Source organism: Carettochelys insculpta, chromosome 2 (genome assembly GCF_033958435.1).
Source record: "Carettochelys insculpta isolate YL-2023 chromosome 2, ASM3395843v1, whole genome shotgun sequence".
Taxonomy (NCBI): domain Eukaryota; kingdom Metazoa; phylum Chordata; order Testudines; family Carettochelyidae; genus Carettochelys; species Carettochelys insculpta.
Window position 1 is genome coordinate 23,694,614 of NC_134138.1, and position 26,161 is coordinate 23,720,774.

The following is a 26,161-nucleotide window of genomic DNA, read 5'->3' on the forward strand; positions in this document are numbered from 1 at the left end:
CTTCACCTCTGGGAGTCAGGAAGGAGGTGGCATGTGCCAATGCTCCTCCTGGCTTCCCCGAGGTGTGGGGAGCTAGGAAGCAGGTGTCAGCCACCTCTCAGGCCCCAACCTACACTTAGCTTTGCAGGGCCCCCTCCTGGCTCCCTCTTCCTGTTTCCAGACAGTACATGAGCAAGTGCTCGCTGGCCAGCAGCTGCACCAGTGCATGCTGGTGAGGGACAAGATCAGCCAGCCGGGAGGGGCGGGGACAAATATGGGACAATTAACCCCTTTTTAAAACTAAGTCAGAATGCCTTTCTGGCACCCAAAACACAGGGCTTTTCCACCCAGTATGGGACAGATGGTCGCCCTGTGCACATGCTGCTTTAGGTTATGAACTCAGGGCTTGATTTAAAACTTGTACAAAACAACATGAATTTTTCCATGGGCTTCACTGGCTTTTGGACCAGGCCCTTAATCAGGGAGGCAATTACTGAGTGCAACAGCTGTCCAGCTCCTCTCTCTCTTCTTGTGATGGTTCTCATTCCACAGAACTGCAAACATGGCCATTGATGGATACTTCCTGTGGATTCTTATTGACCCAAAATATCACATGAAGAAGGGATGATGTTCCATGGATTTCTGTCAAAAAGTGGTGTTGCAGTACACTTTTTTTTGCTGCAACTAGTACTGCAGTGACTTTTGGCAAAAAATTGGGCTGTGAATATGAGAACTGGTCTACTGGTTAGAGCAAGGATTGAGTACTCCCTGCTCTATGCTAGTGCCTTGCTGTTTGCCTTGCTCTCTGCCTTAATTTAGCCAGCTGTAAAGGATGTATTCTGTTACTTTTCTTGCGCATACTGAGGCTCAATTATTGCTTGCATAGCACTTTAAAATCCTTGCCTGAAAATGGAGCAGCCTTTTCCGTGCTTAGAATACAAGATGAAGTGTCCGAAACTATCGTCTATGCCTAGCTCTGCCACTGACAATCTCTGAGTCCCCAGGCAAGTCACTTCATCTCCATCATTAAAATGAGGATAATAATACTGGCTCTTACCACCCAGGCATGTTGTAAAGATCCGTTAATAAGCTAAAGTTTAGTTAATATTTAATTGCTTTAATATTTCATGTTTAATGAGTGAGAAGGAAATGAGAGACGAGCCACCTCCTGGCTTTCCCGAGGTGTGGCAAGCTGGGAAGCAGGTGGCAGCCACCTCTCGGGCCCCAACCTATATTTAGCTTTGCAGGGCCCCCTCCTGGCTCCTTCTTCCTGTTTCCAGACAGTACATGAGCATGTGCTCGCTGGCCAGCAGCTGCACCAGTGCATGCTGGTGAGGGACAAGATCAGCCAGCCGGGAGGGGCGGGGACAAATATGGGACAATTAACCCCTTTTTAAAACTAAGTCAGAACGACTTTCTGGCACCCAAAACACAGAGCTTTTCCACCCAGTATGGGACAAATGGTCGCTCTGTGCACATGCTGCTTTAGGTTATGAACTCAGGGCTTGATTTAAAACTTGTACAAAACAACATGAATTTTTCCATGGGCTTCACTGGCTTTTGGACCAGGCCCTTAATCAGGGAGGCAATTACTGAGTGCAACAGCTGTCCAGCTCCTCTCAGAGCTGGGATGTGAAGCAGCCTCTGACACATCCTGGCTGATTGCTCTGGCAACTGGGCTGCGGGGCACAAGTTGGGACAGCACCACCTCCTTTCTCCATCTAACTGGTCAGGTGCTGAATTCTGGAGGAGGGTGCATGGGTGTGAATCCCAAGCAGAGTGGCATCTTCCTTTAGCTCAGACTTAGGCACCTAAATCCCTTGAATGGGGGGCAGAGGGGGCTTAAGAGACAGTCTTCCCCCTGTATCTCCCACCTGCTACTTGAGGCATCTCCCTGCTCAGCACATTCACTTTTGTGACACCCATTCTTAGGCACCTGCCCCAGGCTGCATATTGCACTAGGTAGCAGAGTGCCTCAAGTTAAGCATGGCAATGCTGAACTGAAGTCCCCTTTGTGCAGCTAGACCCTGCTGGAATTGTCAGAAGCATCCAGCTACTGAAGTCCCACTGAAGGCAACAAGAATTAGGATTTTTAGCCTTGTCGGTGAGCCTATCTTCATTGAAAAGTACCTAAATACCATCCCACCCTTGTGACCTGAGTAGTTAGGAAGTGTTCAGCATCAGCCAGGCCCTTTTCATTAGAGGGAAACATTGATTGTGGAGTCTGGTAGTTCCTGCTTATTTACAATGAAACGTGCAAAGTCCAGTTCCCCTGGACACAGTAGAAACCAAGCAACACGAGAGAACCTTTTTGCTCACAGTCCCATGTTCTTTCCAATCAGATCACAGCCCAAAATCTCTCTCAGCTTTTTCTCAGGATTACCCTACAAATGTTTTTCTGGCTCTGCTCAGAGATTCCTTTCCATTCTGCTTCTGTGGCTTTTGTGATGCTTCTCTAGAGAGCTCCTTCCCATTCTCTCTCCTTCTGTGGCTTTTGTGACGCTTCTCTCTCTCTCTCTCTCTCTCTCTCTCTCTCACACACACACACAGAGCTCCTTCCCATTCTCTCTGCTCCTGTGGCTTTTGTGATGCTTCTCTCTCTCTCTCTCTCTCTCTCTCTCACACACACACACAGAGCTCAATCAAACAACCCCCAAAGAAGCTGCATTCAGACCCCAGGAAAACTGTCAGATGACACAGCTCAACTCCTCTTTCAGCCTTGCAGTTGCTACATGTCTTGAGTAGTGGCTCCTGCTATCTACTCCATAAAGGAGCTTAACTGTTTTTTAAATATAGCCTAAATGAACGCTGGCTGTTGTATCCCCCCCAGCCTCAGTGGAATACACCAAAGCGGATAGAAATAAGGGGATTTCAATATTTGCAGGGTCCCTTTGAAAAGGACCCCATGTAGATGAGCTGCACGTGATCGAAACATGGCACTTTCAAAGTGCTGTGGCCAGCAGCATGCTAATGAGGTGCTGAATATTCGTTTCAGTGCCTCATTAGTATTCACCAATTTGGCCATTAGCATGGCCCGGTAAAAATTTTGGCCAAGTATAGACATGGCCTAGGTATAACACACCCTTCACAAGGGGACAGCTAGCTCAGGAGCCTGAGTATTGCCCTGTTAAACCCAGGGTTGTCAGCTCAATCCTTGAGGAGGCCATTTAGGGACTGAGGTACATAGATGTCAGGGATAGCACTTGGTCCTGCTCAGAGGACAGGGGAGTGGACTAGATGATCTCCTGAGGTCTCTTCCTACTCTGGGAAATGTACATTGTGGGAGATGTGGTTTTTTTTTCATCATTTACCCCTTATCCACAAGGGTTCTTATCCTATCAGAGAAAGCTACCAGGTCAGTTTGACATTTGTTCTTGCCAAATCCATGCTGACTGTTACCTATCATCTTCTTATCTTCCAGATGTTTGCTGATGGATTCTTTATTTGCTCCATTATGTTTCCTGGCACTGAAATTAACTGACTGGTCTGTAATTTTCCTGTGTTAACCTTATTTCCCTTTTTAAAAATGAGTTCTATGTTTACCCTTTTCCTGTCTTCTGGAATCTCTCCCAACTTCCAGGACTTTTCAAAGATGATAGCTAGTGGCTGGGATACCTCCTCTGGCAGCTCCTTGAGTATCCTAGGATGCAGATCATCAGGCCCCAATGTCTTAAAAGACTTTTCTAAGTAATTTTTAACTTTTTCTTTCCTTATTTTAACTTCTTGATCTACTCCATTTCCACTACCTTTCACTATGGATACATCTACACTTAGGAAAAACTTCAAAATGGCCATGCTAATGGCTAAATTGAAGAATACCAATGAGGCACTGAAATGAATATTCAGCACCTCATTAGCATGCTGCCAACCACAGCACTTTAGGTGCCACATTTCACTTGCATGGGCCTTGTTTACCCAGAGATCCTTTTCAAAAGGACCCTGCAAACATCAAAATCCCCTTATTTCTATCAGCTTAGCATTAGCATGGGCATTTTGAAGTTTTTCCTAAGTGTAGACACTGCCTATGTTAGACATCCAGTCTCTATCAACCTCCTTGGTGAAAACCAAACAAAAAAAATCATTGGGCACCTCTGCCATTTCCACATTTGCTGTTGTTTCTCCTTCATTGAGCAATGGGCCTACCCTGCCCTTAATAAACATAACTCTCGTTTCATATGCATGCTGACTTGGAAAAGCAGCTAACCTTATCCAGCATCAGTTGTGCATTTGGAATCAGAGATGCAGGCAATCTAAAAGAAACTGTTCTGTTTGGTTCTTCTTGTACAGTGCTGTTTTGGTTCAGATTATACTTAAAACCTGGTCAGAGTATCTGGGTTTCAAAATGACTAGACAAAGCTCTTCTCTCAGGGGCCAAATATTTCCTCTACAAGTTTTGTTTTAGGGGTCAGATTTGCCAGCAAGTGTTCAAAACAACAATAAAGTCCCCACCTAGATATAAACATGAGAGAGCAGACTCTTGTATTACTGCCTCCAACAAGCAGCATTAAAGGGAGTATTCCCACCAGCAGTGATTTTCTCTAGAAGAAAAATGTCTTGCATTGAAACAGAGAAACCTGTCTTGTCTTTTATAAAGAACTATAATAAGAAAACGTGCAGTCAAACAAATCAGATCAGACCTCCTAGGAGAGCAAAGGTTTCCCATTCTACTTCTTTTACAAGGATTGTTATAACTTGGGGGGCTGTGTCAAAGAGCAGCCCTGCACCTCGTCACCCCCGCGGTGTGACACCGAAGGAGCTCCCCGCGCGTGGAGACATCCCTGGGATACAAACAGCCGCTCCGGGACAGCCCGGGCTCTCTCTCCCAAACAGCGATCTATAGCCCGCGGCAACCAGCGGAATTTATCACCAGCACAGCTAAGCCCCACCGGTCAAGGGCTGATCGATATTAATCTGGAGACCAGCGAGGAGGGCTGCGGCCGGAGCTTTTCTCGGGGAGCCGCCAGGGCTCTTGCCGGCCGCTGGGATTGCCCGCGAAGGAGGCCAGGGAGGAGGAGGAAGGGGAGATCCATGTCCGGCTGCGGCGAGTTTCGCTGTCCCAGCCAAACTCCGGCTCCCCGTGAGTTTCCTCCACGCGGGCAGGTTGCTCTGGGGTAGCGCCTCGCCCTTAAAGGCGCCGCTCGTTTCCCCACCCTCCAACAGCTCCCGCGGGCGCCGGCCCGGCGCTGCGGCGTATGCTCGGGAGGAGTCAGGGAAAAGGCGAGCGGTCTCTTTAAATGCTGGGGGCTGAGCTCTCGCCGGGGAGTCCACAGCCGGATCTAGAATCCCTCCCCCCCGCTCTGGCGCTGGTGGCTCAGCCCGGCCGGAGCGAAGCGCAGCCTGCGGCTGGCCGGGCGCAGGGGAGAGGAGACATGAGCTCGCCCGGCGCGGGGAGCAAGGCGGCTGCCGCCCCAGCCCGCCGGCCCTAGCCCCGCGCCCGGGAGCGGCCGAGCCCCCAGCCTGGTAAGTTTCCGGGCTCCCAGGTGCAGGGGAGGAGGAGCCGGCGGGGGGGCAGGCGCACCTGGCGGGGCGGGGAGTGGAGCGGGGCTGCAGAGCCCGGCGTTGCCCTCGCCTCCCGCGGGAGCCGCTCCCGGCCGCCTCCAACAGGTGGGATCGCGCTGCTCTTCCCCCGCCCCGGCCCGAGCCAACAGGTGGAAGTGCGAGGCGCCCCCTCCCGTGCTAGTGCCGCGCCGGTAACGCAGGGCTGTGCCCGGGGCAGCGTCTTTGTCTGCTGCTGCCGGCCCGGGCCCCCGGCTCGCTCCCCTGCGCCGCGGGCCCCCTCTGCGCTCAGCGAGCGGAACTGCAGCGTGCGCCGGGGTTGCGCCTTTGCAGGGCGCCCTCTTGCAGGAAGCAGAGGGCTCTGCGTGCCTCCAGCCTCCCGTCTCTGGAGGGAGCCCGCAGGCTGTCCACCTCTCTTCCCCCAGACATGGCCGGGGGGCCCAGGCCTGCTAAAGCAGGGGAAGGACTGTACTACTGCTGGGCCGGTAGGGTTTGGGGGAGGTGGCACTGCCCTGTGGTTACCCGCTGGCTCATTGCCCTGTGCCTTTTGCTCACAGCCCTGTGGTGTTTGTGTTCTTGCAGTGGGCATGGGGAACCAGATGGAGAAACTGACCCACTTAAACTACAAGGAAGTTCCCACGGCCGACCCGACCGGCATGGACAGAGATGAAGGGCCCCGAATCGGGGTGTCCTATATCTTTTCCAATGACGATGATGAGCTGGAGCAGCAACAAGACTCGGTGGCCCAGAATATGGGGAGTGAGCACCCTGCCCCGCAGCCCTATGACCCCCGCTTGCAGGAGGTGGAGTGTTCAGTTTACTACCGGGATGAGTGTATCTACCAGAAGAGCTTTTCTGGGGATGATGCCCCCACAGAAGAGAGGGATGGCGGTGGTGGGGGACACCTGACCACTTACACCCCAGAGAACCTGCTGAACAGATGCAAACCAGGTGACCTGGTGGAGTTTGTGTGCCAGGCCCAGTACCCACACTGGGCAGTGTATGTTGGGGATTTTCAGGTAGTGCATCTGCACCGGCTGGAGGTGGTGAACAGCTTCCTGACGGATGCCAGCCAGGGCAGGAGAGGTCGCATTGCCAACTCTTTGTACCGTTACAAGTCCCTGAGCCCAGCCACTGTGGTGCGGAATGCCCTGGAGCAGGTGGGCTGCAAGGATCGGGAGCTGAGCTGGAGGAACTCTGAGTGCTTTGCTGCCTGGTGCCGCTATGGCAAACGGGAATTTAAAATTGGCGGGGAGCTCCGCATAGGCAAGCAGCCCTACCGCTTGCAGATCAGGCTGGGGGACAAACGCAGCCATACGCTGGAGTTCCAGAGCCTGGAGGATCTGATCATGGAGAAAAGGCGGAATGACCAGATCGGTAGGGCTGCTGTGATCCAGGAGCTCTCCAGCCACCTGCAAGCTGCGGAGGAGGAGGCAGACGATCCAGTTGCCCAGACTGCTGCTGAATAGCAGCATGGGCACCATCATGCTGCTTAGGCTGGGTGATGAGGATTAAAACTGAAGGCTGCGAAATTGAGCTGTTATAAGCCCTTTGGGCTGCTTCAGTGCAGCTTTGTTCCAATCACATGTGAAAGGAAGGGGGAAAGCTGATTAAGTGTCTTGGCTTTAGTACTTAACTCCTTCAGTGCTTGGTAAATTTGCTGATTTATTGGTAGAGGGTAAAACTCAGGGAGTTTCCACCGCCCCATGTATTACCCTCATCCCCAACCCATCAGTCCTTTGGCTGCAGGTAGATATGATCTTACTGAGGGCTTTCAGCTTTTACTGACTTCAGTGGGAGATGAGGGCATTCAGGGCCTTGTGAGATCGAGTTCTGTATCTCAAGTGCATGATTGACTGTCCTAGCTGAGAAGTTCCCACCCCTGTCCCTCATCTCCTCAGACAATAATTAGCTTGTGGTTTCTGTTAGTATTACAGCAAGCTATTTTTACCTTGGCCTGCAGGTCCCAGACCTTTGTGGCTTCCCACCCAACCCCCACCCCTCAAAGGTTTTACTGGATCAATTACAATTATGGTTGTGAAGTAGGGTTTGATGTGCAATGAAAGTAACTTGCAGATGGGCTGGGGGAATCCCTGCCAGCCTGTTTGTGTGTGGCTTCCTTTTATGCCCATTGGGTCTTTTTAAGAGCTCAGTTGGCTTGGTGAGGGGTGGGAAATGACCCAAAGGGGAGGCTCTCTCTGGTCAGGATTATTTTCTGTCTGCCTTAGAATGCCCTGAAACCTTTTGGGGCTCTGACTGTCACAGGCTTAAATGCATCAGCATTCATTAGCGCCTTGATACTGTTCCCACTGAAGTCAGTGGCAAAGTGCCCATTGACTTATGTGGTGCAGGATTGAGCCCTACAAGCAGCTTCTTCGTGTGTTTTAGTGAGTTAACCAAAATGCTAGGCCATCCCTGCCAGGCTTTTCCCACCAGGGATGGGAGCCTTTAGCCAGTACCAACACTGTGTTTTAAGGCTATAGTACTAATAGCACTTTGATTTGTTTGCTTAAATATGTAGGGCTAGTGATCAACTGGTAAAAGCCCTAGTAGTAGGGGTTAGGAGAAGTTGCCCAATATTTCTGGTGCATGGAGAAGAGTCTTGTAACAAGAAATGATTGTGAATAGGGGGAAGGCCAGTACAGAAGGGAAGAAAATATATTCCCTGGCTATGAAGTTATGGAAAATTCAAAGCTGGGGCAATTCTCAGTGTTCTCCCACTACAAGTAAATCTCTCATGAAGAGTTAGTGCAAGGTTCAGTTCTGTTGTTAAGTTTCCTTGGCACGCTGCTGAGCTGTCACTAGGGAAAGAAAGAGGGAATAGTCATTCCCTTTGCATGTTCCTTCTCTTGAAGGGGGCTTGAGTAGTCCTATCATCAAATGCATTTGGAGGAAAGCAAGGTGCTACGTGTCTCTGATATTACCTACCAAAGCAGTACCGCTGTATACATTGACTTTTTTTAAAGCTGGATTTCTTTTTTTCCCCCTAGTCTCCAATCCATAGTAATACTAATCATCCTGGATTCTTAATCTGTTCAGTGTATGATTTTCTGTGGACTGTTAATACAAGCTTTCCTCCCTGCTTCCCTGTAAACACATAGTGACAAAGCTAACCTGTGGAGAAGCTACAATTTATTTAAATAGTGAACATCAATATTTTTAAAGTAAACATACAGTGTAATTAGTTGGCCTATTAAAATAACTCTTTCCCTGGAGTTTTTTACTTCACCGGGTTCAGTGTAATTCTGCTCTGTAATCTCTGTCCTTTGAGATTAGGGCAAGAGGCCAGTCAATCGTAAATAGGCAGATACCAACCTTAGAGTAATTAAGACTTTATGAAGCTGCTTTCATGTGTATGAAAGAAAAATGTGCTCCAAATTTACTTCAATTGTTGTGACTCTGGAAGTGGACAATGAACAGTAGGGTTTCTTTTGTTTTTTTGTTTTTCCCTCACTAGAAAAAAAAAAATCTTCTGTAGAAGAAGAGCTGTGGAAGTGAGAATCAATTTACAGGCTTATCCACATTGTTCCTGTTCCCTTAATACTTTCTATGGCTTAATTTTACAGAGAATTTGTTAAACATAAAGCTCCTTTAGAATGTCATAGCTCAGGCTTTTGTATTGATGAAATCTTTACTCAATATGCAGTTGAGTCATACTCCAGTTACTGTGATCATTAAACAAACATGCAGTGTTGTTCAAAAAGCATGAGATATCCATGGTTGAACCAACGTGAGAAGGTTAACATGTGGCTATTTCCCTGTTCAGCCACCATTCACTACTTAAGGTTCTAACTGATATATTCCTAAACAGACTGAAGGAGGGCTTCTCTGTATACTGGCTGTCCTGAATAGGATAAGCCAGGCTTAAGATCACCTAGACCATGAATAAATGTTTAGCTATTGTTCTTGGTTCTGAAATTTTGTATAGAACAAAGTTTATTCACTATGTAATATGTATGTAAAATAATATTTTCTTATGAATATTTTTGAAAGCTAAAAGTAATTCCATCCTAAGAATCTTACATTTTGAAAGTAAAAAGTTATGCATATTATTCCGATGCCCTCTGAATGGATTATTTTTGTTTTGTTGTGTGTGGTTTTTTTGTTTTTTTTTTTTTTTTTTCATTTGTGGTCTAAAGAAGTTTCTAGGTCCTACAGGATGGAAACTGTTACGGTCATACCTCTTTGATACAGCTAAACTGTGTGTGGGTTGTGAAAACATTTTCCCCATGTCTGAAACATGAGAGCTAATGCTTATACCTCTCTTCTTTCCAGACGTTCAGTCTGTTTTAGTTCTAAAACAAGACACAAGCTGAGAACTGGGAGCAAAGCCTGCTTAAGCTCTAAGTAAAACTATTTTATTGTCCCATATAGTTACTCAGACATACTTCTGCATAGGGCAGAGTTTGATACAGAGCCTCACAATATCTCTGCCTGTGTGTATAAAGCTTGAGGTGTAGTGGCAGACCTGAGTGGGGAAGCTTGCCCATATAGTCTGATACCGAATATTCCTTCATAGTGACTTATCACCTTCTTTCTTGAGCTCCCTGATGCTTATGCTGTGAAAAAGAGAATATCCCATGTATTTCTTTGCACCTAAAATAAATATTTGCTTTGTATTAAATGTGCAGCTAGAGGATGGGCATAACTGGAATATGTAAGTGTGACCTGCAGAAGTTTCTTTTAAAAGATAACGTTAGCAAGGGGCAGTCTGCTTTTCCTGGGTAGTATTAGAGCAGTGTTTCTCAAATGTAAAACATTCGGGTATTCCTTCAGGACTTCAGCCTTTATCAGCGTACCCCCTCCCCCAGTGCTTATCTCTTTTTTTTTAGTAATTTATTTTCTGCCACATATCCCTTGAAATCCTTTCGTGCACCACTACGAGTGCTACGACGCTTTGGGAAACACTGTATTAAAGGATTGTGTTGGAAAGGGTCTAGATCATGTATATTAGGATCAGTCACACCTTTAAAGCAGTGCTGCCAATTTTATTTGTCTAAGGAACCCTTTTAAACTCAAAATAATTTTGTGAAATCCATAATAAGCCTTTATATAGGGAGCTGAAAAAGGAGACTGCAAGTAAGTAAAGATAATAAATAAATGCTAAACAAGGTCATGAGATCAATATTTAGTTTGGTTGCACATATTTAAAAACAAATCACATTTAATGTGTACAAAAATAAAGCTAAAACTAATATGGTTTAATACTGGAAAGTTGGAGTGGCACCTCTGGTGCGGTATTCAGTTGATTTCTGTATTTTGTTTTCATTGCTGCGTAGTTTGAGAGCCCAGTTTTGCACACGTGCGTGCTGACGAAAGGTGACAACTGCCAAATTGCTCATCTTGATGAAACTGAATAGTCTTGACCAAAATGATCAACGATCCCTGAGAGCGAGTATGGGGATTTATGGCAATACATACCAGGTGATCGCACCACTAACTGCATGCACAGCACAGAGGAGTGACATCATCATCCCCACTCTGTGGCTAAGCTGGCACTGCACAGAGACACTTATCGTGGCAAACACAAATGAAAATTGTTTTAATAAAATCCAGAAACATTTAAATATTGGTTTTTAAAATAATAAAATGTCATTGTGATGGAATTTTCTCGCAGGACCCTTATTTTCATGGGTTCCGTGGAACGCCTTATGAGAAGCACTGCTTTAAAAGATATGTTGACTCTATAATGTAAACATCTTTTCTCCCAACTATTTATTAGGCAGTGTTATTAAATAGGTGTTAACTAGCACAAGCAAACCAGATGTAAGGGAGCCAGGAGCTCACTGCAGAAGTATTGGTTATTCAGCTTTGTTTCCCATTTCAGTTGCCATTTGCCACAAAGTCTTCTAGGGTAAACTAAACCAGACTTTCTAGTGTTTACTTTTAAGACAAAAAGCAGGAATTCACTTTTGTTCACACTTGTGTTTTACAGAAAAGAGACAGGAATAAAATAAATTTCTGGTGTATCTTTTTTTTTTTTCCTTTTGCAGGTCATATATTAAATATAGAAAAAGGCAGGTCTGATCCCTTGACTGAGGTGAATTAAGGTCCTGAGTTGCCAAGGGCTGTAAACATGTACCTAACATGCCTGTGAGTAGGTTCCCTTGAATTCGATTGATGCTTAAATTCCTTGCTGAATCAGGGCCTGCTGTTCTGCACTTAGACCCAGAATGGGATGGTAAGACATGTTGCTGATCTATATGGGGATGGGAGGGGAAGCAAGGTTAAAAAAAAAAAATCCACTGAGGGGTGTTTTTTAATGGGGAATTTTGCCCTAATAAAGTGCCAGGGCAGTGGGATCATGATGCACAGAATGAACCAAACTCTGCCCTCAGCTGCAGCCTGAAATCAGTGGCCGGCATAGGTTCAGCAGAGGGCAGCAGACTGCCCAGCAACTTACAGTTGAAAATTAGAATGTTAGCATTGCAGAACATCTTCCAAACTCTTCTGTCCGGACATGCTAGAGCCTTCTTTTTTGCACTTTGAAGTTGACTTCTTCGAAACAAAATAACTTCTGATCATGCAAGTACTTATTCGTGTATGTGAATTTACTCACGTCAGTAGTTCCATGCCACTGAGGGAACTACGCATGAAAGGTCATGATGTAAGGTCCTGGCTGGACTAGGCCCCAAAAGTGACTGACTTCCATTAGGAAATGCAGGTGGGCTAGTTCCCAAGGCTGATAATGTTTTTGATGCAAATAGCATTCCCACCCCTGCCACCCACACCTCCTCTAGAAAAGACCTTCTACCAAAACCTCAAACTATTGCTTGACTAAGTTGTTTTTAAAACCTAGTTTAAACCGTTACCTTCCACTGGGGGAAATAAATAAAATTAGGATTACTTCAGGTTACCCATTCCTAATTCTCTTTGAAGACAAAGTATTGATTATAGCAGCTCTTCAGAAGTTCAGTTAAAGTGATGGGCTGCTTGGTTTAAAAATACAAGCAATCTCAGAAACTATATTTCCTTCAGAGTGAAAATATTCAGTCTGTGGATCTGAACTTTCAGCTGTACACAACAGTTTTGTATTAATGAAACACAATGTGTCTTTTTATATACTGTTCAGATTCAATTTCAGTGTTTTGTTTCAGTACAATAGGTAACAGATTAGAATAAATTTCTCCCAGTAAGATGCAAATTTTAAATGTGTGTGGTTTTTTTTTTTAAGTCTTTATGTGAAAGACTTGTCCCTGGTGCATGTGAGCTTTTGTCAGGTGCTTTGCCACCTGTGCTTTTTGACAGTTAGCTGTGCCAACCATAATTATTACAGCCATATGGGAATAAATATTTTTGAAAGCAAAATTTTAATTTTATATGGCAGATCAGCTATGAAAAATTAAGTAAATGTGGGAAATTTCATAGTTTCAAATGCAGTTTCTTATTCTTAAAAGAATAGGTTATTACATGCATTTGAACCAGCCAGTCATGTGAATTGAAGTGCAGTAAAAAAAAATCAGGTGAGGTCACATTCATCACTGAATAGTTTATGCTTTTAAAATTATGGACTTTTATTTATGAATTGAAAGAAATCAGGGTTACTTTAAACATTATTTAGACAATTATTTTCCTTTACTGTTGAATTAAAAGTTCTTTCTATACATACCTGAAGTTTTTTTTAGCAAAACCTCATGAAATCATGCCAGTAACAGCTGTAACTACAAAGAGATTTTATTCCCCTTCCACAAGCCTTTTTTTCTGTAAGCAGTCTCTCTGTCAGTAAATGTTGAATTGTTACAGCTAATATCACTTCTTTTCCTGGGAAAGAAGTACAGACTCCTGATTGTACTATTTCCTTCAAAATGAAGGGCATTGCATAGTAATTAAACTGAAATAAAAGATTTATAACACCTTTCAAAAATCTCTTCCTTATTTGAACTATATTTTTCCTCTTGCATGTTTGGAAGATAGTGGTGATCTCTCTCAGTGTGGATGTAGTGGATACAAAATACTTGCCATATAGATCCCACAAGGTTTCAGATGGAAATCAAACCAGCTTTGTGTCCTGGCTGTTGAAAGGTGATAAATGGGCACTTCTTGAGAATTTACATGAGATCGTTACATTTGTCATGCTAACTGAACTTGTTGGGCCATTGATTTTGAATCTCTGGAGGTCTTATGGGAACCATATTCTGCCCCCAGTAAGAGTTCAGAACAGGAACAAAAAGTTTAATAGTGCATGTGTAGAGGGCTACACATAATAATAAAGCTTGATAGCTTTGGAGTGAATGTTCTTATTACATTTGTCATGTCCTCCCCTGCACATGCTATTAAAAATTTCATAAGGCAAATGTACTTGTTTCTGGAGTCCAGTGCCTGTCCTGAAAGAGTTCTTTCTGTCTCACACAAATGGACTGAGTCTACCTATACAAGCATGTTTGTTGAATAAAAAGCCACCCCGAGTAAGTTTATACCTGATAACCATGCCAACAGAAACCTCCTCAGGAGTGTTCTAGTTGCCCTTGGCAGTCTACATAAAGAATCACAAATGCAGTTAAAAGAAAGTGGGTTGGAACAATTTAAGGAAGAATGGTGCTGGACTGGGCCTCAGGAGGCCAGATTTTTGGAGCAGAATTGTCACTGAGAGCAGAATCTGACCCACAGTGCAGCTGGGCTACACCAACACTAAAGAGTTTTGTCGACAAAACCTGTGGAGCATCCACCTTACCAAGGTGTTCTGTCAACAGTCAATCAACAGAATGCAGCACTTTTGTCAACAGTGTTCTGCCATTCTACCAGGAGGCAGAATGCCTCTCAACAGACTTCTGTCGACAGAAAGCCAGTCTGGACATTCCAGGGACCTTCTGTCAATAGAAAAGGCCTCCAGGGCACTGGGTAGCTGCTGTGGGGGGATGTCCTGTCCTCAGCAATCAGTGCTCTATGGTCCCTGCCTCTGGCCATTCTTAAAGCTGCAGGGTGCCCTGGGAACCCTGTGGTAGGAAGCTGAGTGTATGGAAGCAACCCAGCCACATGCTGCCTACCTCTATGCCCTTGGAGTCCCTCCAGAATGCAGAGCTTGGTGAGATGTCAGACAGCCAGGCCCCTTTCAGCTCCCTTGGCCCTTCCAGGGAACAGGCTGAGGGGTCACAGGACACACCCTGGGCTAGTAAACATGAGCCCCCTTCTGGACTAGGCCAGACATCCAGGACTCACTGAATATGTGGGCCAAAGAAGAGACCCTCCTTGACCCCTCGGCAACGAATTCCCCCACATATGCCTAGCTGGCCACCACTGTGGTGGTATGGGCCCACTCTGCCTGCACCATGGAGCAGGTGTGGGTGAAAATTAAAGAGTTGCAGCAGGGCTACACCAGGGCCCATGATGCCAGGTTGAGGTCAGAGGTGGGACCCATCACCTGCCCATACTACAAGGAGCTGCATGAGCTCCTGGGGGTGGACAGCACCTCCCCACTGACCTCCCCCATCAACACAGTGGAGAAGGCCTCCTCTGCAGCTGGAGACCAAAGAGGAGGACCAGCAGCACCACAGAACCCAACTACTGCCTGAACCAGAGGTAGACATGGGTTCCCAGGTCAGCTGCTGCATCCTGGTCATCACCCTGAGCTGGGACCCCTCCTACATCCTAGATGCTGTTCGAGGGACCCTCCTGAAAGTACTCGGCACATCACACCCCAAGACATCAGCATGCCATGAGCGTTGCCGGGCTGGCTCAAGTGGGACCTTGTGCTGCGATTCTGGCACGTGGAACTATGCGCAAGGCACTGTGATCCTGTTCAACTTGTTCATCAATGATCTAGAAAATGAGGTAAGCAGTGAGGTGGCAAAGTTTGCAGATGACACCAAGTTGTTCAGGACAGTCAAAACCAAAAGGGATTGTGAAGAACTACAAAAAGATCTCAGCAAACTGAATGATTGGGCAGCAAAATGGCAAATGAAATTTAATGTGGGTAAGTGTAAGGTAATGCACGTTGGAAAAAAATAACCCAAATTACACGTACAACATGATGGGGTCAAATTTAGCTATGACAGATCAGGAAAGGGATCTTGGAGTTATAGTGGATAGTTCTCTGAAGACATCCACACAGTGTGCAGCGGCAGTTAGTAAAGCAAATAGGATGTTAGGAATTATTAAAAAAGGGATAGATAATAAGACAAAAGATATCATACTTCCCCTATATAAAACTATGGTACGCCCACATCTTGAGTACTGTGTGCAGATGTGGTCTCCTCACCTCAAAAAAGATATATTGGCATTAGAAAAGGTTCAGAAAAGGGCAACTAAGATGATTAGGGGTTTGGAATGGGTCCCATATGGGAAGAGGCTAGAGAGACTGGGACTTTTCTGTCTGGAAAAGAGGCAATTGAGGGGCGATATGATAGAGGTATATAAAATCATGAATGGTGTGGAGAAAGTGAATATAGAAAAATTATTTACCTTTTCCCATAATACAAAAACTAGGGGACACCAAATGAAATTGATGGGTAGTAGGTTCAAAACTAATAAAAGGACATTTTTCTTCACACAGCGCACAGTCAACCTGTGGAACTCCTTGCCCGAGGAGGCTGTGAAGGCCAGGACTCTATTAGGGTTTAAAAAAGAGATCGATAAATTTTTGCAGGTTAGGTCCATAAATGGCTATTAGCCAGGGATAAAGTATGGTGCCCTAGCCTTCAGAACAAGGGCAGGAGATGGATGGCAGGAGATAAATCACTTGATCGTTGTCTTCTGTTCTCCTTCTCTGGGGCACCTGGCATTGGCCACTGTCGGCAGACGGGATACTGGGCTGGATGGACCTTTGGTCTGACCCAGTATGGCCATTCTTATGTTCTTATGGACCCAGCAGGCAGCCCCCGGGCACGGTTGCCAGCCTACTGCTAGCATCACAGGACCCCAGATGAGGGCCAGGCCTTGCAGGGGCAGGGAGTGCTGCCAGCCCCTGACATGGCTGGAAGCAGGCTAGCCACATGGGTGCCAGCCTGACCCCAGACACACCAAGGAGTGTGGCTTCCAGCACACGGCCATGCCTGCAGGTCAGAGTCAGCACCCGCTCCTGCAGACAGCACTTGTGTGTAGGGTGGGGGGTTCCGTGGAGGGTCAGGCTGCACCTGAGTCACCTGCCACACATGCAGAAAGCCCTCTGTGGCCAGGCACCCGCCCCCACCGTGGCCACTAGCCCTCCACCCCAGGAGGAAGGCCCCCCCCTACTCCTCTACAATGTTGTGGAGGGCACAAAATGCTGCCACAACTTGTGGGATGTTGTGCTCCCCCACATCCAGAAGGGGAAGCAGCACCTGAACTGTGCCTTCAGACAGCTGAAAGCACACAGCCTGCATCTGTGCCCGGCTGAATCAGGCATTCTTGGCTTGGGTCCAGCTGCCTGGTTTAGGGCGTCATAAGCCAGGGCATGAGGGACTAGGCAACGTCCCCCACAATGCACAGTGGCAAGTTCATGTTCTTGACTGCCAGCTACCGGTGGGGGAAGAAGGTGCCTGCCTCCATCCACTGGCAGATGCTGGAGTTTTAGAACACCTACACAGTCTGTGCCTGGACCAACCACCCAACATGCACATTGAGCAATTGTCCATGCTCGTTGACCAGGGCCTGCAGCATGCTGGAGAAATATCCCTTGCAATTAATGAACTTGGCCATGTCATGGTCTGAGGCAGGAATGGGGATGTGGGTCCCGTCGATAACCCTAAAGCAGTTGGGGAAACCCCAGGGTGGGAGAATGGCCACAACAGCATCCACATCTGCCAGACAGATGACCCTCTGCAGCACGAGTGTGTTGATGGCCGTCATGGCCTGCAAAGGGAGGGGACCAAACACACACGTCAGGGACTGTGGGATGGAGCCCCTGGATACTGGGTGACTCTCCTGCACCTTTCCCATGAGCAGTCTAGGTGCCCCCCCTCGAGACCACCCCTCAGGAGCAGATCTGTGTGAGGGTGGAACAGCATGGCTCCCCAGGGATGGCACGGTCCTCCAGGATGGGGCTCTCTCCCTGTTTGCACTCCCAATCCCCATCCCTCAGGGCCTCCCTTGGGCAGGACATACCCACCTCCCTCCATGCAGGGCTTGCAGCCCGAGAGTGGCTTACCTCCATGAGGATGGCCCTGACAGCGGACTTCACCCTGCAGAACTGGTTCCCAATGGAGCGGTAGCTGTCAGAGGTGGTGAGCTTCCAGACAGTGATGGCAACCCGCTTCTTCACAGGGACAATGGGCCACAGCCAGGTGTCCTGTCTCCGAAGGGCAGGGGCGAGTCAGGCACAGAGCTCCAGCAAGGTGTTCTTCTGCATTTCAAAGTTCTGGAGCCACTGCTGGTCATCCCCCTGCCCCATGATGAGCCGGTCCCACCAATTGGAGCTGGTGGTGTGCCGCCAGACCTGCCTGAGCACCTGTGAAGGTGAGCACAGGTTGGCCCATGCAGCAGCAAGGGCGTGTGTCTGGGTCATCCTCCCCGGGGAGGAGGATGAGGATGACTGTGATGAGGTTCAGCGGAAGCTGAAGCGCTGCTGGGTGGGGTCAGTGCAAGCCTGGGGACTGCTCTGGCACCATGGCTCTCTGGAAAGCACTGTGTCTCTCTCAGGAAGTGTGTGAGCCCTACTGTATCAACTGTGCTGTCCCTTGTGGAGGTAGGCACACCTCAGCATGGGCAGGGAACATGCTTTGCAGGGAGGAGGGGCTCTAAGGCTGCATCTCACTGGGGCTCCCAGAATGGATTGCCAGCAATGCAACCCTGTCTGAGGGGTTCCAGAGGCTGTTCTGTCAAGAAAGCATCTGGGCAGCCTGGCTGCTCCTATCAATAGAGCAGATCAAAAGCATGATCCACTTTTGTGTCCATCTGCGATCTGTCTACAGAAATTACCGTTAGAAGATATCTTCTGTCAACAGATAGCTCTCGTGTACCTGTAGCCCTGGTGTTTTGTTTTGCTTTAAGCTACAGGTCAGATTAGAAGATATGGGCAACAAACAGAGAATGAGTTGGTGGTAATCAGTGTTCCCTGTAAACTGAGTCCTTGGAGGCCACCCAGGGGAGCTTCAGATGCTGCCCAGCTGATTAGCAGAGCTCCCACAGCCACGCATGGCCAGCACCCTGAATTTCTAATGGTGGTGCAGATCTGAAATGCCTTGGTGCACATAACAAAATTTATTCCATCCATGGATGGAAAAAAATAGAGAGAACACTGATGGTAATCCCTGTTAGTGTCTGAGCTAAATGTAGGCACAGCCCTGTTTGCTAATGTGAGTGTAAGAGTGTCCTGTCCTACATCTGTGTATTCCTTAATCAGGTTTAGGTGTTCCCTGGATTCAGGTGCCCCAGTCTGAAAACGAGGCTCATATCACATGAATTAATTATAATACGGAAAGAAAGCAACATTAAATATCACTTGAAATTCAATAGCAGCCTCCAGACTTGGAAATGACTATGCAGGTGGAAATACTTGAGAGCAGAGGAAGGCTAGGTAACCCCTACAGAGGTGCTTCTTTTTTGTATATTGACACAGGCCTGCTCCCTGGATACAAGACATGATTATTTTTAACCTTTATGAAAGGAAGTCTAGTTCTCCCATTATATTTGTAGTTAAATCAGTTGCACTGTGTGAGACAGCAGAGCTGAAGAAAGATAGTATGTGGTCACCTGTTGGAAACACGCCACCAGAGCAAGAAAATGGTGACCTGGCAATCTAATCTCACTCTGTGCAGTTCCTATGGGGTTCCAGGGGGACACTGGTGCCGGCAGAATGGATTCATTTACTTGCAGTCAAGAATGTGACTAAGAAACACATGTGATGTATTTAAATCCAGAACACGAGTCCCTGAATTAGTGCAAATTCCTGACCTTGGCTATGAGGCTAGATACAATCTATGTATTTCTGAAGTGTGGCCCTGCAAAGGATCCATGTCTAGAGCCACATAATAAGACCCACATGTGAGAAGGGAAAAAAGGCTGGCAGCCATTTGGGCCCTGCTTAACTAAAACCTTTAAACACATGTTTAGTGTTATTGTAACCCACACACCTATGTGTGGGTCACTGTTCCATGTAGTTGCAGCTAGACAACATCACAGATAAAAAGCAAGTGTACCTTCTAGCCTAAGCTGAGCGCCTGCTGGGTTTTAGCTGTAACTGTAGCGGTTCCTGGTTAAAGCTCCCGAGGTTCCAGGTTCAAATTTGCATGTGGGCAGTTATGTTATTTGGCCCTTTGATATGGTTCCTCATTACTGTGTGGGGTCACCACCATGTTACTTATTAAACATTGATATACAACACAAAAGGGGACCACAATGAAGTAGAGAGCAAATAACCCCCACCCTCAATTCCTCAAGTTGAAAGGCATTGGGACTCATGTTCCTAAATCATTCCGACGCTTTTGAAAACCCCGTCTTAGGCCCAGACCTGAAAAGCTCACTGCAAATGTAGAGAAAGCTTTTCGCTGCACATCCCATGACATGCAGCATTTGTAAACACTTTGCTTCAAACAGCTTTGCCCGAGATATGATAATTTTTCTCTGAAATTTCCAAGGTGAAATTTCTCTTTCTGTGAATAAATACATTCTATGCTGAAGACATTCTCACAGTATTGGACCACTGCCCTGCTTCTGCTAAAGAGACAGAGAAGGAAGTATAAGGGCTTGTCTTTGTTTACGAGATCAGTGCTCCAGAGTTTGAGCCACTGAGGTTCTGCTTTAACAGGTCTAGTAAGGACTTTCCAAATTGACCTCTGATGGCTCTGCCATCAACCCTGGTATTCTACTGGGTCACGAGGAGTAAGGGAAGTCACCAGGAGACCTCCCAAATTGGGGATGCTGCAGAAATTCATGAGGTGTATTGACTCCATTTCTGCTATTCTCATAGCTGGAGTTGCATATCTTGGGCTGACTTCCTTTGGTAGTGTAAATTTGGTCGAAACAAACCGCTGCAGAGGAACCATCACTCCTCACCTCCAATCTACTGTATATTTTAAGAGAATTTGTCTGTTTATCTGTTTGATCAAGAAATCGTATAAGGTAAGAGCAAGGACACCAAATTTATTATAAAGCTTCCTCTAATCATACCTTAAAACAATGTAATGTCTTGGTTGTGCCAGGAAAATGGTATGTGCCTGAAATGGGATTGCTTCTCCTAAAACCCAGCAGAAAAGAGACAGAATCACCAAATCAAGTACAGTCCTCAAAACTGATGTACCTGAGTGAACGTAGAGAGAAACTGAACCAAAATGAGACAGAAAAATAGGATGAACGTGGGAATAAGATTGCTTTTCAATAAATCTTACAGAAAATGGAGAACAGGGAGAAATTTCGAGTGCTGCGTTCTGGCACAGTTAAAATAATGCTTAAGGTTTGAAAACTAGAAGAAAATGCTAATGGAAACCAAATTGACTATAGCCCTTTTCTGTTAAAACATAGTGAATAATAAGAATTTACAGGGATGAAAAAAATTCATTTGATGGCATTCTCATTTTAAAAAAATATGAAAAATAATTAAACTGACAAATTTTAACAATCCCTCTTTTAAGAAATTTGAAATTAAATCCATCTTCATAAAATAACACTATATCATTTAAATACTACTAGTACTACTACTACTACTATTACTTAACTCTTATTCTCTGCGGGGAGCATAGATCATCTACAAGTCTCCTCCACTTCAATTTGTCTTGGAACAAAACTTCTAGCTGACCCCAGGAGTACCCCAGTTATTGTCCTTCCATCTCAGTAATCTTCTCCATGTTGTCTGAGGTCTTCCCTTTTTGCATTTTCCTTGCAGGTTCCATGTGAAAGCTTGATGGATTATGCTGGATGATGGTTTTCTGAGAGCGTGGCTGAGCCATCAACACTTTCTTCTCTTGATTTCAAAGTTGATCGGTCCTTGTCCTGCTCTGTTCCAAAGCTCCTCATCTGTGACAGTGTCTTGCCACTTGATGTGAAGGATGTACCTCAGGCATCTGTTTATAAATGTCTGTAGCTTGTGATTTGAGTATCTCCATCACATTTGGAGTTCACAAATAATATCTGAAAAGATGAAACTGCAGATCTTCCACACAAATGTGGAGTGTGCTCTTGTATGGATGCGAGACCTGGCATACTAAAAAGTATAATTTAAATAAAGCATATATATTTTCCTTATATTTTCCAAAAATCCCACCTTAATTAAGACCAATGGTCTTTCTGCTGCAATATCCAATCTTCTGATAGTGGCCAGTGTCAAATACTTCAGAAAGAGTGTTCAGTGAAGGGCAATTTTGAGTAATCTATCCCTTGTTGTCCAGTCCCATCAGCTGGCAGTTGGTGGTTTAGGGACACCAAAGCATGAGGTTGTGTCCCTGACCATCTTGACTAATAACCATTATGGACCTGTCTCCATTAACTTATTTAATTATTTTTCAACCCAGTTATACTTTGGTCTTTACTCTTCACCACATACTATGACAATGATTCCCTCAGGTTGCCTGTGTATTGTGTGAAGTACCTCTTTTTTGTTGAGTTAAAACTGCTGCCTATTAATTTCACTGGTGACCCCTAGTTCTTGTGTTATTTGAAGGGGTAAATGATAGTTCGCTATTCCCTTTCATCATATCATTCATGATTTTATGGACATCTGTCATATGTGCCCCCACTGCTCTCTTAGTCTCATTTCTCAGCTGACAACTCTGAATCTTTTTAATCTATCCTCGTATGCAAGCTATTCCATACCCATAATAATTTTTGTCACCCTTCTCTGTACCTTTTCCAAGTCTAACATATGTTGTTTAAGCTGGGGTGACCAGAACTTCTGGCAATAATCAAGGGGCAGCTGTATCACAGATTTATATGGTAGCATTATGATATTTTCTGTTTTATTTCCTGTCCTGCTCCTAAGGCTTCCTACCATTCTGCTGCACACTGAGTGCATGTTTTTGGAGAACTATCCATAATTATCCAAAATCTCTTTCTTGAGTGGTAACAGCTAAATTAGACCCCATCTTTTTGTATCTACAGTTGGGATTATGTTTTCTAATGTGCATTATTCTTGTACTTCTCAAAACTGATTTTCATCTGCTAGTTTGTTGCCCAAACACCCAATTTAGTGCGATCCCTTTGAGACTCCTCACAATCAGCTTTGGATTTACCTATTTTGCGTAATTTTCTATCATCTGCAGATTTTGCCACCTCACTGTCCATCTCCCTTTCCAGATTCTTTAAGATAATAATCATCGTGTTTCATCTTTAAAGCACATTATAGCATTGCTAAGCTTTTACAGAGTCTCATTGAAAGTCCAGTGAAGTCGGTAGGCTTTGACTCAGGCTCATGTAATACTTTTCATCTATTAATATTGTTAAGTATTAGCCTCTTCTTTCAGGTTGGGAAATCGAGGCACGGAATAAAATTACTTGTCCGACGTCTAGGGTAACCATCCATACATATTGGCTGGGACAGTCTGGTATTTTGGCGCCAGGGAGGTATCCCAATTTATTTTTAAAAAGGGCTAAGTGCCCTGTATTTGCAGCTGCCGCCTGGTTCCCAGCTCCCCAAACCATGGGAAGCTTGAGATGCACCGGTATGCTGGCCCCAATCCTAGCTCCCTGTGGCTTGAGGGTGCTGGAGTCCAACCAGCATGGCTGCTGCCTTGCTCCTGGCTCCCTGAGCCGCAGGAGCCACATCCACACTGACCCAGCTGCAGCTCCCCTTGGCTCAAGGAAGCTGGAGCTGGACCAGCACAGCTGTTGTTCTGTTCCCGGCTCTCCACAGCTTGGGGAATCTGGAAGCTGCAACTGCCCCATCCCCCACAGCCAGGGAGTGCCCCCCCCACACAACAGGGATGCAGCCCCCACAGGGCAGCCACTACCTGAGGCAGAGGGTGACTATCCATCCTGTTTTGGCTGGGACACCTAGCGTCATCCCCCCATCCTGTATTTGGCCCAGAGAGGTATAGCCACCCTACCAATGACACACATAAGATAACATCAGAGTGGAGGGCAACAAAATGATTAAGGAGCTGGAGCACAAGACCTATAAGGATAGGCTGAGGGATTTGGGCTTGTTTAGTTTACAGAAGAGAAGACTTGGGGTGATTTAATAGCAGCCTTCAATTTCCTGAAGGGGAGCTCTAAAGAGGAGGGAGAGAAACTGTTCTCAGTGGTGTCAGATGGTAGAACAAGGAGCAATGGTCTGAAGTTGAAGAGGGAGAGGTGTAGGTTAGATATCAGGAAAAACTATTTTACCCGGAGGGTGGTGAAGCATTGGAATGCGTTGCCTAGAGAGGTGGTGGATTCTCCATCCCTTGAGGTTTTTAAGTCCCAGCTGGACAAGGTCCTGGCTGAGATGACTTAGTGGGGGTTGATCCTGCTTGAAGCAGGGGGCTGGACTAGATGACCTCCTGAGGTCCCTTCCAGCCCTATGATTCTGTGATAAGAAGGGCCATATTGAGTCAGATTTGGATTCATCTAGCCAAGTCTTCCAACAGTGGTCAATACCAGGTGCCCCACTGGGAGCAAACAGAACAGTTAATCATCAAGGGATCCATCCCCTGTCTCTCCTTCACAGTTTCTAGCAAACGTTCTAGCTGGGGCTGTCATCCCTAGCCATCACACGCAAGTCAGTCCTCACCCCTTCCCCTAATAAGTTGGGGAATCCCCATCCAGCAATTGAGGAATCTGATGTGGAAAGGTCATCTCACTGACTTTAAAGTGGTGAGGTCACTCATGAGGGCAAATCTATTTCAGGGCAGGAATCAGAACTCAGGGGGTGCTGACCAGTGTTCCCTGCAAGATGTGCACTTGAACACATGGATGGAAAAGTTAAGTCAGCCTGTGTTCAGACTGCTTGTCCATGCAGCTCCCCAGTTAATGTATCAAAAGAAGTTTAGAGTTAAGAGATGTGACCTGTCACTTGCTCTGGCTGTGAATTAGAAAAGGGTTACATGCTGTAGCATCATTTATAGCGTCTATTAAAATGTTTAAAACGTAACTTCACAAAACAGGGAATGCAGGGCTGGCTCAGCAGTGTGCATAGTACTCAGTGGTCAGCCCCCTGAAATGTCAGTGGCTATTATTTTAAAACTTCACTGCACGTCTCTGCATCATCACATGATTTCTAGGCCCTTTGGCACTATGGTATATATCTGTCCAATATTTACTTTGCTATGTTGGTTTAATACATGGAGCTACAGAGCCAGTGACATAAAATGACTGATGCTGGAGGGTTAGCAGGTTTAAGATAACATGCTACTAATTAATATTCATGCTAATAGAGCCCTGTTCCAGATGCCAAAGACAGCAGTAAGGACTGGATTCAATCTATTTAGGGGTCCTTTTATAAAATACATAAAGCTGTGTCTCAAGTCCCCATCAAGTCCCACTTCCCACTTCTGGCTCTATGAAATTAACATAAAACCTCCCCTAGTCATCTTGGTGGCTGGGTTTTCCCCTATCACTAGCACTTGAGAGGCTTTTGGAAATCCAGAACTGAGGGACAAGGTTCTCACAGCCCATGGGGAGAACAGGGGCCTGAAGGCTAAAGGATGAGCAAATAAATCAACTGATTTTACACAATATAGTTTTCCTATAAAAGTGTATCGAGTAAGGTATCTTAAAAACTGGTGATCCTCTAATTGTGAATGTTATTGTGTGATGCATGTACTGCTGATGTACAAAGAGTTATGCACATGTGCTGGAACTGTGTTCTTAAAAGATGTTCAGGAGGCAGACTTGATAAACAAGCTCAGCTTAGACAAAGGAACATGCATTCGCTTGTCTGGGTAAAGCTATTTAAGCCCACAGACGGTGAAGGTACATTTATATATAAGGTAAATAAAAAAACAGCACATGACAGATTAGTGAGCACACCAGGTATATGATAGACTGTTGGCCAGGAAGACTGAGCCAGAGCCAGAGCCAGAGCCAGAGCCAGAGCTGTGCCAGGTCAGCTGCAGCAGAAGGTGAAATTGGAGCTGGCTGAGTAAGCCCAAACCAGAGAGTTAAATGGCGAACAGCTACAGGCCCCATTAGCCACAGGGCTATATACGCCTTGCAGGAACGTGTGGAGGGGGAGTGGAAGGTGGAGTTTCCTAGATAACTGAAGGAAGTAGCCATTCCTGAGCTGACTGTGCTAAATCTTTGCAACATGGAAGGTTGTGGGAACTGATATGGACGATAAAGGGCACAGGTGCTTGCACAAGAAGGTCCATGACTAGTTTGTGGTTCAAAACAGCCCCAAAGCTGAGAGGAACCTGTTACAAGGGGGACAGAATCCATATCCTCCAGGCTGTTTTCCTGGTGCTTTGGCAAAGGCAATGGACTTTAGGTATTATAAGGGGAACAAAAAGATGCTATAGTTATCTATCTTGGGAATGATAGGAAACAACGTACTACCAGCCTGTAAAAGTTGGATCTTCTTGATCTGTAAGTGTGGCCCCATCATTCACACACAAACTCTTGTTGAAGATGATGGGACTCTGTGACTCTGCCACGATTTCTGCTTTACTAATGCTTGTCTGTAGACTCCAGGGTTAAGAGACTTTGGCTATGTCTACATGTGCACACTACATCGAAATAGCTTATTTCGTTGTAGCGACATCGAAATAGTCTATTTCAATGAATAACGTCTACACGTCCTCCAGGGCTGGCAACGTTGATGGTCAGCTTCGACGTTGGGCAGCACCACATCGAAATAGGTGCTGCGAGGGAACGTCTACACGCCAAAGTAGCACACATCGAAATAAGGGTGCCAGGAACAGCTGCA

At 46.1% G+C, this 26,161-nt stretch overlaps 1 protein-coding gene across 3 annotated transcripts; it reads left to right on the forward strand.

Annotated features, from left to right (window-relative positions):
- Nucleotides 1-4,564: 4,564 nt before the first annotated feature.
- LRATD2 (LRAT domain containing 2) lies at nt 4,565-9,527 on the forward strand. Of its 3 annotated transcripts, none has more exons than XM_074986665.1 (2): nt 4,565-5,439; nt 6,033-9,527. In XM_074986665.1, the coding sequence occupies exon 2, from the start codon at nt 6,063-6,065 to the stop codon at nt 6,942-6,944; it is 882 nt and encodes a 293-aa protein (XP_074842766.1). In that variant the 5' UTR covers nt 4,565-5,439; nt 6,033-6,062; the 3' UTR covers nt 6,945-9,527. The 3 variants fall into 3 exon arrangements, with proteins under 3 accessions (XP_074842766.1, XP_074842767.1, XP_074842768.1); XM_074986666.1 differs by having other exon boundaries at nt 6,058-9,527; XM_074986667.1 differs by lacking the exon at nt 4,565-5,439 and adding an exon at nt 5,506-5,583 and having other exon boundaries at nt 6,058-9,527.
- Nucleotides 9,528-26,161: the final 16,634 nt, after the last annotated feature.

Coding starts and splice junctions, on each gene's coding strand:
- LRATD2 (XM_074986665.1), top strand. CDS start 6,063: ATGGGGAACCAGATGGAGAAACTGACCCACTTAAACTACAAGGAAGTT.